General features: G+C 33.5%; 1 protein-coding gene across 2 annotated transcripts; it reads left to right on the forward strand.

Moving 5' to 3' along the window:
- Positions 1-1,704: 1,704 nt before the first annotated feature.
- LOC126732783 (PI-PLC X domain-containing protein At5g67130) lies at positions 1,705-5,390 on the forward strand. Of its 2 annotated transcripts, XM_050435799.1 has the most exons (9): positions 1,705-1,849; positions 1,957-2,046; positions 2,226-2,348; positions 2,544-2,681; positions 3,500-3,598; positions 3,726-4,029; positions 4,462-4,685; positions 4,801-4,887; positions 5,023-5,390. In XM_050435799.1, exons 1-9 carry the CDS (start codon positions 1,844-1,846, stop codon positions 5,197-5,199), a joined length of 1,248 nt encoding a protein of 415 aa, XP_050291756.1. In that variant the 5' UTR covers positions 1,705-1,843; the 3' UTR covers positions 5,200-5,390. The 2 variants fall into 2 exon arrangements, with proteins under 2 accessions (XP_050291756.1, XP_050291758.1); XM_050435801.1 differs by lacking the exon at positions 3,500-3,598.
- The last annotated feature ends 6,272 nt before the right edge of the window (positions 5,391-11,662 follow it).

Consider the following 11,662-nt stretch of genomic DNA (forward strand, 5'->3'; position numbering starts at 1 on the left):
ATCATTTCATTTTGCAAAATTTATTTTGCTGCTTTCAAATTTGCCAAACCCAAAAGAAGATGACTGTCACTGAAGTACTGTAATACTATTTGGATTCAATTCTGGTGTGCCTTTATTTTAAAATCACATTCTCTATCCTTATGTGTGTGCGCACTTTTTTTATCAAAATAAATAAATAAACTTAGGCATAATGGAAACCTAGAAAAATACAACTTGGTTTTCATAGCGACAACCGATTTTAAATTTAAACACAAAAGACAAGCCATATGTCATAACATAAACAACAGGGAAAAAAAAAAAATTAGAACCACCACAGGTCCACATTCATATAAGTCTCCTTAATCAATTTTTTTTAAATCTTTCATGTCACTTTATTATTATTATTATTTTTTTTTCCATTTTCTACAGCTCCAGTCTTTGTCATTGTATCATGCAATTGAATACTCCGATTTGTCATAATACGATTAATTGCAGTCAAGCTTAAAATAAAATTAAAAAATTTATTAATTGCAGTGGGTTGCAGTTGGCTCCTAAAAAGAAAAGAAAAATAATGATTAATCTTATTTTATCTAAGAAGTTGGTATATATTCTAGAAACTGTCTATAATTAATCCCAGATACCCTAGTTTACATGGAACCTAAGAGAAGTTTTGTTTTCTTTGACTAAGATATGAAGAAGAATAGGTAAAATTAAAATGAAACAATAAAATCAAAGAGAGACAGCTTTTTTTTTTTAGTTTAAGCAACTCGGTCATAGGAGACTGCAAATACAATGTTGTATAATTTGGTCGTAGTATTTACGTAAGGGAAAGTTTCTCCTTGTTTGTGATGGGCTGAAAATATCGAAGATCATTTGGATTTGAAAATTATTCTTATAAGACGAATAGTAGACTCCTTTGGAAGTTTCTTTGCGCCTGTTTTTAGTCTTTCTAGAAGGTGGATTTAGTTAATTTTGGAATGGGTTAAACAAAAAATTATGCATGTTTATAGAGTCACAATCTATAATGCAATTTAATAGTAAATTTGTCAAAATTTATGTTTAATTAAAAAATATAGGGAAAATTTGTAGCCATTGCTACTAACTAGTTTGTAGGCAAACTTTATTAAGTATTTGTTACTCAATATATGTTTTATTGGGAGATATTTCAACTCTTTTTTTTTTCTTTTCTTTTTTTATGAACAAAAAATGAGTAAGAGATGACTTGAGTTGGCGTCTTCCATCTAAGTGCATCCATAATAACACTCTATCTGCTGGCTGGACATGTACGTTTGTTTTTTTTTTAAGTATCAAGATTTGCTGATTGAGCTAAGATGCTCTTTAAAATATATTTTGTTTCAATATTTTTCATAATTATTCCTTTACTTATTTTTCTTTTTTTTTTATAGAATCTCGTAAAGAAAAATCTTTGGCCAAAATGAAAATTTATAAAAGCCAATTAATTAAATAGTATGAAGAATAAAGATAAATAATAGTTGTAATACAAAAGACAGAAAAGATGTGAATTTCAGTTAGTTTAACCGATAAAATCTTTAATAGTTAAATAAAAAATCTAAGAATTAAATTCTCACCTAAATCAAAAATCAATTGGCATTTTCATATGATAATAAGGAGTTATTGTCGAGAGCGACACTCCCAATAGGAGAAAGAAGAGTAGAGGACACGGTTCCCTCTCTTCATATTATGAACCAAACGCATACGTTCTCATTCACTTTTCTTTTAACAGAGCCAAAGTCAATTCTTAAACCGCTCCTGGGGCCCTCGCAACCTTAGATTTAAAAAGCTTAAAAACTCCAGACAGAGAAAGACATAACCATCACCCTCTCTCTCTCTCTCAAATCCCCAGATGAAGGCATGCAATCATAATCTCCTTAATCACATTATTCTTATCCATTTTTCTTTCTTGGGTTATCATAAGCTCTAACACACAATTTTGTTTTTGTTTTTGGATTAATTCAGAGAACAAACTTCATCATCATGAACATCAAAATCCAAGTTGTGTTCATCTTCATCACAGTTTGTCTCTTCGCCTGTTCCTCCAGTCTCCAGGTACACACGCATGTTTCCCTTTTATTAGTTTTTCCCTTCAAATTCCCATTTTCAAGATTCATTCTTTTTATAAACCAAACATGGCAATACCAAGATAGAGTAAGTTGTGATGACGATGATGATGATGATGATGATTTTGATTTCGATTTCCTTGCTGTACGCACTGGTTCTCAAAACAGATTGGAGAGACTTGTTCAGCCAACACTCAATGTGACGCCGGCTTACTCTGCGAAACCTGCGCTGCAAATGGGAACACCCGTTCCAGATGTGTTCGGATCCAACCACTCAGCCCCACATCAAAAGTTGGCTCTTTTTCTCTCTTTTTTTTAATGATTAAAAAATAGTACTGATATTACAGTTTTTTTTTTTTTTTCTTAATTTTTTATGTTTTATGTTTTATTTTGCATGTGGCATGTGGGTTTTGGTTTTTTTTTTTTTTTTTTTAGAGAATGGGTTTTTGGTTTATGAATTAAGAATTTTATGATGAATATGAATAGGTGAAAGGTTTGGCATTTAACAACTATACCTGGCTGACCACACATAACTCGTACGCTCTCAATAGTGCAAAGTCGGCCACGGGTTCGCTTCTAGTCACTGAATTCAACCAGGAAGACACGGTTACCAATCAACTCAAAGTGAGTTTAGTTTCTCTATATATTAGTTCATGTAATTTTCTAGCTCTGCATTTAGCCCACTTATTTTGATTGTTTTGTTTTTCCCAAACTCTAAATAAAATAGTTTCAAAGAAGGTTTTTTTTTTTTTTTTTTTTTTAAATGCTGTTTTCTATTTTTATAAATTTAAATATAAAAAACTGTTTTTATAAAAAGGAAACTTAACAGCCTTTTCCCAATAAAAGATACCATCCATACTTAACTGATTGAAAATTTGTTTTGTTTTCTGACGTGGCACATGGTTATTGGCTGGAAGCCCAGACTTTTTCGCTGTTCTGGCCGGCTTGGCCAAAAATAGAACAGAAAGACTACACTGCCCTCTGTTATAGTTTAGATTTAATTATGTCAGTAAATAGTAACATTACATTACACATTGTTTTGCTCTTGTGGTAAAAATTATTTGTCTCATTTTTAGCGTTTTCCTTTATACTTTACAATGCTACTTTCTTATTTTGTGAACCAAAATTGCTCGAGGAATAAGATTGTGATCTGGTGTGTGTTGTTGTGTGAGTTATACCAAGTTACCAACTAGTTGATTAAAAAATAAACACACCAACTACCCCGCCAAAATCATGTAACTGCTTTCATTTAATTATGCTTGGTATCTAGTTCAAAAAAAATTATGCTTGGTATCTTCTCAAAAAAAAAAAAAAAAATTATGCTTGCTAAGAACTAAGAACCTACCACATTATTTTAATGTTTATGTTTGTGCTACAATTTATTTTGTTGTTTAGATGAATTTTCAACTAACACGTGTGTACACACTCTAATCCCCTTGTAGAATGGCGTTCGAGGGCTCATGCTAGATATGTATGACTTCGAGAATGACATCTGGTTATGTCACTCTTTTAACGGCACATGTTTCAATTTTACTGCATTTGTAAGTACGTCTTGTAATGTTACTTAAATTACATTGTTCTTGCATTTGTATACTTAATATTTGATACTTTGCGAAGGTTAATTTATCCTCCTCTAATTGATTAATTGTGCACTTTATTGATTTCTAGCAACCTGCCATTAACGTCCTCAAAGAGATCCAAGTGTTTTTGGAGGCAAAGCCATCAGAGATTGTCACCATTTTTATTGAGGATTATGTGACATCTACACAGGGCTTGACAAAGATCTTTAATGCCTCTGGTCTGAGTAATTACTGGTTCCCAGTGTCCCGGATGCCCAAAAATGGCGGAGATTGGCCAACAGTGGATGATATGGTCCAAAAGAATCAGAGGTTGGTGGTATTCACTTCAATATCATCCAAGGAGGCCACTGAGGGCATTGCTTATCAGTGGAGATATGTTGTTGAAAATCAGTGTGAGTTTTGTCTTTTCTTAATGAAACCTGTTAAAGTTGTTTACAAATGCTTACTGAAAAGAATGGTTAATGTCACTTAGTTTTGGACCCTAAGCATTAGTTAGAATTTGAGCAATAGTGCTTAGTCAGGTAGATTAAGTTCTAAAAATCAAACATTCAGTAAGAGTATAATTTAATCTAGCTTAAGGAGAAAAGAAACATCTTGTAAATTGCATATGGCAAAAAATCAGATGGTCCAAAATCATATATTTGTCTCTCTTTTTTTCCTTTGGTTGATAGTTGATACTTGAGTTTGTTGCCAGGGTTTAAGTTTTAACTTGCAACCTAAATTAACATAGAATAAATATGTGCTTGCAAAGGTTTCCCTCTTAATAAAAATTTCTTGTTTACTAAAGGGTAAGAATCAATTTTGATGGTGTACTTGAATTGCAGATGGAAATGATGGCATGAAAGCTGGTTCATGTCCAAACCGTGATGAATCGCCACCCATGAACACATTAAATATATCCCTGGTTCTTCAGAATTATTTTCCTACCAATCCCAATGAATCCCAGTCTTGTGCAGACAATTCAGCTCCATTAATTAGCATGATGGAAACTTGTTATCAAGCAGATGGCAAACGATGGCCAAACTTCATTGCTGTAGATTTTTACCAGGTATTGGCTTATGTGAGGGTATACATGCTTTCAATAAATCATATACCATAAACTAGCTTAGGAAAAAGAACACATTTGAGGAATGTTTGATAAATATATTGACTTCTTGTGGCAGAGGAGTGATGGCGGAGGAGCCCCTGAAGCTGTAGATGAAGCAAATGGTCATTTGACTTGTGGGTGTGACAACATTGCCTACTGCAAGGTTTGCAACCATTACTTTTTTCTTTAGTTTTCTCTCTTTTTTCTTATACCATTACATGACTAGAGAGATTGAATTTTAAGGGGAGGCTAAATTAAAAGTGTTACTAGTAATTTGACCCTTGTTACATTTGAGCAGGCAAATGCTACATTTGGAACGTGTGATGTACCTCCCATTTCTCCCCCTCCGCCTGCTTCTGCAGGATCCGGAACACCAGGAACCACACAAAATCCAACTTCCAACGCTGCTTTCTTGGGTGGTAAACCATTGCAACTGCGGTGGTTGTTGGGGGCAATCTTGGCCTTATGGTTGTAAATTGCAATTTAGAGCATCTTGCTTGTTAACTTTCCTCTCCTATTTTTTTGAACCACATGTGGGTAATTTTTGGATGAGATTGATGGCTCTTTCATTTGGGATTTAGACTGAAAATGACATTAGAATTATATACGCACGACACTACTTGTTCCCATTGTAATATACGTTGCTCAATTGAGTTATTTTTTTTATATGCAGGACTCCATGTTCTTTTTTCTTTTTCTTTTTCTTTTTCTTCTTTTTAATCTAATCCTTTTTGTTGCGTATTTGACCCCCAAAAGCTAATCTCATGCTCAAAGTTGCCAAATATGAAGAATGGAGGAAAGTGGAGACATACTTTTATCCCCCCAACGCACCTTTCTAAATTGTTCTTACACTTTAGCCCATTTTGGTTTGGAACGCATCACAAGTTTCTAGTCTTCACTTCTTTTACCATGATAATTTTCTCGGCAACCATAAGAGGATTTATAAAACCAAAATTATGCTTTTTCTTTTTCTTTTTTTCTGGGATAAGATTCCTTCCATTTGAATACTTAAATTCCCTCCAATTTTTATTAACATGTAAGACGTGCTGCATTTAAGGCTGTGTTTGGTTCATGTAAAATATTTTCCGGAAATGCTATTTTTGGGAAAGGAAAATATTTTCAAGTGTTTGGTTGCATTTCAAAAAATGCTTTGGAAAATTTTTTCTAGTGTTTGGTTGTTTTGCTGAAAACGCTCTAAAAAATCCATTTTTATTATGTTTCTCACATTTTCTTAGGATCCAAACATATATTATTACAGAGAATCAAAATATATAAACAATCAAAAATCAAAACAAAAAAATCAGAAAAGCAAAGAAGCGTGAGAGAGGGACTTAAAGTGAGAGAGAGAGAGAGATCGGTGGCGGCCAATAGGGGTTTGAGAAATGGGTTTGCAGAATGGGTTCGTCGGAGTAGTGGGTTCGTCGGAGTGGTGGGTTTGATGAATGGATTCGTCAAAGTGGTGGGTTCATCGGAGTGGGTTTGAGGAATGGGTTTTCTAGGTTTCTGGGTTTCAAGAATGGAAGGGACGACTCGTCGGTGCTTTGGGCATTGCTCGACGAACGAGCTTAGTCTTGGGTGGGTCGAGGACGAGATCGATTTTGGGTGGATCGTCTTGGGTGGTGATGATCTAGATGGCGGCGTCGACGAGCTTCCAGCGGCGACAATGGGTGCGATCTCGCCGGTGCTTCTGGTGGATCGGTCTTGCTCTCTCTTCTTTCTCTCTCTCTCTCTCTGCCGTTCCGCTGCGTCTGTGAGTCCTTCTTTCTCTCTTCTTTCTCCCTTTGCGCGTCTGTGAGTTCCTCTCTTTGCGCGTCTGAGTTCCGGAAGTGATTTGAAGGTAAAATGAAAACGGAAATGCTTTTACAGAGTCAGAGGGCATATTTTACGGTCAACGGAAGTTATTTTCCGTTTGACCCAATTTTCCAGACCAACCAAACAGCCTATTTTACAGAAAAGCATTTCTGAAATTAGTTTGAAGTCAAAATCAAACACAGCCTAAGAATCAAATAAATACTATATTTTATATATCCTACTAAAAATTAGAGAGAATTAGAGCGTATTAAGTTGAAGTGGATCATTTATTGTCTAATAATAGTTTTAATTAATACTAAATTTTACACATTTCTTGACCACATTGGTACTTTTAAGGTGAGAACTTTCTAAATTGTTTTTCTTATAAGCTAAGTACTTAAAGTATTCACATTGGGTGATAAAACTCTAGAAAATGCAAAATGCATAACACCATTCACACAAATGCACTCCATCCCGTGAGGCATTTTGTATCTTAATTTTAAAATTTGCTACAGTGTCATGTATAATTACATGACCACTTAAGGAACATGCAAATCGTTTTCATTTTTCCACTCTCTGTCTCTGCCCCTCTCTCTCCTTTCTTGCACTCTCTCTCCTCTTTAAATACTTTGTGAAACGCCAGCATTTCAGTTGTTGTGGTGGTCCTTGGCATCAATGTGTACTGTGCAGTAGATCTAGGTTCTTTTGATATGGTGTTGAATGTTGTTGGCTTGGATGTGGATTGTTGTTGGGTTGGGGTGGGTTTGGTTTTGAGTTTTGGTACATAAACGAACCTAGGATTTCAAGCTAAGGGACTGTAGTATAAGTAAAAAGTATATAAATAACTCCAAACAAGTATTCATATAGTACTAACTACTAAGTAATAACAAATTATCAACTAAGACAAATACACAACTTACTCTCTCATTCCCTCTCTAATTTTTTTTTCTTTCTTTTTTTAGTTTGGTTTTTATTTTGTTTTGTTTTTAAATAAAATTTGTTATGTTTTGAACTGAGGATTTACATGGGTTTGGATTGGACTGGGTTGGGCACTTGGGCTAATGATTTTGGAGAGGAGGGGGCCAAGCTACTTGGAAAAAGTGGCCTATATATATATATATATATATTGCTGAAAATATACCTACCTTTTTTTTTTTCGTAAGGCCAAGGGGGCCAAGCTGATTTTGGCCCACTCCTAGGTCTGTACCTGTTTTGGTGATAGCAGTGGTGACTGATTTTGCAATGAGGCATGAGTTATTATTGGTGTGGGTAGAAAATGTATTAATCTAATGTGAGGGAATGCAAAATAAAGAATATGATGTAAGGTGTGTAGTAAAGGTGATCATGTAATATAGACAAAGTCGCTTTTTTTTTTTTTTTTTTGGGCATTTTTTATGAGAATGCTCTTATTATTTATGATTTTAGTTATGGGTTCCAATTAAATCAACTGGTAAAGTTTCTGATGGGTGAATAAGAGATTTGGGGTTTAATCTTTGCCTAAACCCAAAACTGATTGGTGTCTTAAAACCAAAAAATTAAAAAAGTTATCATCAGGAACGGACGCCATATGTTGAAACTCTCTCAATATATATATATATATATATATATATATATGTATATATGATTTTAGTTTATTTGACATAAACGTAGTGATTATTTGAGCCCAAATTGCTTGGCAAGTGTTTTAGAGCCAGATTTTTTAGTCCAGCATGAATTTGAAATAATCCTATTCTATGATTCAAGCACTTGCATAGATTAATTATATTAGGGATACTTCCATTCCAAGTGAGAATTAGCATATCTGATGGGCCAAAAATATATTGACACATTTCGTAACTTAATCAATTAATTTAGCCAAGTGAGATTAATTAGATTCAATTATATGAAATAAGCGTGGTAGCACAAACAAATCACCAACTAAGTTAAATGCGGTAGAAAATAAATTTGACACAGGTGATTTGTTTACGAATAGAGAAAACCATCGAGGCAAAACTTTATCCGGTGAATTTAGGTCACCACTCCAAAAAATTCACTATTATCAAAATATGCAGTTACAAGTAAAAGGAATCTCAGTACCTAATATCAATCTACAATTGAACCCTTACCCCAATACCCAATTAGACTTATAATGTAGTGACAATTTTTCTTTTCAATGCACGGCTCCCAGTACATAACTAACCAATTGATGCACGAATCCAAGTACGTGACTAACACACCAACTTAAGGAAGATGTTGGTTACAAAGTTCTCCAGTTCATCAAACAATGAAAATCAAGAAACTCCTTGGTTACAAAACCATTGGCACAAAGACGCAGCAGCTTCTACAAGGAATATGATAAACTAGGGCAAATTCTGTCTCTAGTCACAATTTGCATGCATAATCAATTTGCATTGAGTTGCATCACTTTGCATCTCTTTGACGGCCCTTAAAATAATCTTTATATATGTCTAGAGTTGTGAAAAAAGAAACCCTACACAAATACACATGAATATGCCTGAAATCAGATCTAAAAATCTGAATTTCGTAATTCTCGATAGATACAACTTCTGTCGAGCTGTTGTCAAGCATTAGCATTAAACCTCGATAGATATGAATCTGTCGAGCTATCTATCAATCTTTAATGAACAGCACTTCATCACTTGTTTCTTGGACAAATGTGCATGGCTTCATACTAAACTTGAACTCTTGTTCCTTGAAGTAATAAACTCATCCTAAATCTACCAAATTACAAGTAAAGTACGTTTTGTCAAAAAATTAGCCAATTTACATAACATATATCTCTGACAATATCCACATATGTCCTAACAATATCTACTATTATGTTTCGGGAAACGTGGGTCAGTATATAGATCAAAATTGCATCAATGAACATGTGCATGTGACCGGTGGCCCAGACCCAGTGAGAGAGGAAATCCTAGTTTCTTTCTTAGCATGAGCGCTGTCCAGCGAATAACCTCTTTTCTCAATAACTTTTTTTTTTTTTCCATTCTTTAGGTCCCATGAGATTTCACAAAAAAAATGTCATCATCATTGATATATCACTTACTAGATTGATTCACAAGAAAACCCTATTGATTTCAGTATCAGAGCAATTAGGACAGTGCCACATCAGTGCCCCTGCAAGCTCTTTTTTGTGTTTGCAAGTATTCACTCGATTAGTCAACCATTCAATCAAATGATTCATCGCAAGTAGCTTCACCTTGTAGCTCTTGACAAGAATACTACTGATTGGGATATTTCATTTATTCTCGTTTGTGGGTATGATAGGAATGAATGAAATGACTATGAGAGAATGTCCATTCCACTTTATTCATGAGTAAGCATTTCTCTCAAGAGTGGAAGACGCGCTTCCTTTAATAACGTAGAGATGAAATATCAATTATATTTATATTTGAGTGGGAAAAAATCTCAACAATAAAGAAAAGGAACATACACATCAATATCAATTCTTCTTTGCAGTCATGATCATTACATAGACCTATAGAAATTGAGGGCAAGCATTATACTATTATCACATTTATGATATTCAAACCGTGGAAAATTTCCAAAGGGCCCATCTAGCTCTATGTTTGGGGTGTTAAAAGAGCTTTAAGACTCCTTGAAATTTTTTAATCTATAAAATAATTCTAATCTAAATCTATATATGCTTTAGCATTAAAGCTCTTCTTTTTTTTCTTTTTCTTTTTATACAAGATAAAAATTCTACTCTAATTTAATCTAAGTGTATATGTGTGTGAAGCTCCCTCATGGAGACTTTAATCCCAATCCTTACTTCCCTACACTCCACAAGCACTTATATTTGTGGAGTGACCATCGCACCAAAGATGTACAGTGATAGCATTAAAGTTCTTTAGCGTATTACTACAATTTTTAATAGAATTAGTAAATTACAAAATTGTCCATGTTTATTTTTCAAAATGAGTCCTGATGCCCACACATTGAAAGAGATGGAGAGAGTGTCCAATAAGTGCTAATAATAATTAAATAAACATTGTCATTTACTTAAAATAATTGGATTTAATTATGAAAATACAAACAATTTTTTTAAAAAAAAATTACTCAATTTAATTACCAAATGACTGTAAATCTTTTGAAACACTTTACCACTACAATTTGCCAAACATCTAAAATGTTGAAGAGCCTTTTAATTATAACTCTTTATTACAAAATCTCTACAAATTAAAGTTTTACTTCCTATAGCAACCCAATGAGCCCTAAGCCTCGAGGAATAAACAAAATCTTGTGCATTGTGTAAGTATACGAGGGTGACTAAACCATACATAACTTGGTGCACCCTCATATGTACTTTATTCCACCCATAAAGAATTATTAGTTCCAAGATATGGTTGTTTTGTTTGGTGATGTTAGAATTAGAATTGTGACTCTATGGAAGGGTGCATAGGCACATCCATTTATAAATGGATTTGGCTTACCTCCAGTATTTTTTTAACTAAAATCTTTTTTTTTTTTAATGAGAAATTGTCACATCACTCACAAACTAAATAAAAAATGGAGATTAAAACTCACTACCACTTATCATTGTGTATTTAAAACAAAAAGAAACCTCTAGTTAAAAAAATACTACAGGTAAGTCAAACACTTTATAAATAAATAAGATAAATGTGAGATCATTATTAATTAGACTATTTTATTTGTAATAATTATTTAAAATGAGATTTTTGTTCCCTTTTTGCTTAAGCATAAATAGAAGGGATCAAATCCTTGGTACAAATCCCATAAAAGGGATGACGTGTCAAAAAGCCATTCTATTAGTAAAATAAGACCCAGAATTGGTTATTGACAGTCTTATGAATACAATTAGATGTCTTCGAAGATGTTTCTCAACCCAAAAAAAAAAAAAAAAAAAAAGAGTTTTACAACCCACAATTTTCCTCCCTCACTTGTTGTAATTACTATCAAATAAATATTCAAATCAAGCCATTGATTTTGTAGCTTCATCGAGATAGTCCCTCATCAACACATTAGTAAAATAAATCCAAATTAGTTACTCCCAACCCCCCGGGCGGGCGAACAAAATAGAAATATTATATTCATAACATTTTCACAACAAATCTTAAGTGACGAATTATTATTGACTATTATGGGTTGACAAAAAATAATTTAAATTGTGAATTCAAATTATAACT

The sequence above is a fragment of the Quercus robur genome, chromosome 6, assembly GCF_932294415.1.
Source record: "Quercus robur chromosome 6, dhQueRobu3.1, whole genome shotgun sequence".
NCBI classification, from domain to species: domain Eukaryota; kingdom Viridiplantae; phylum Streptophyta; class Magnoliopsida; order Fagales; family Fagaceae; genus Quercus; species Quercus robur.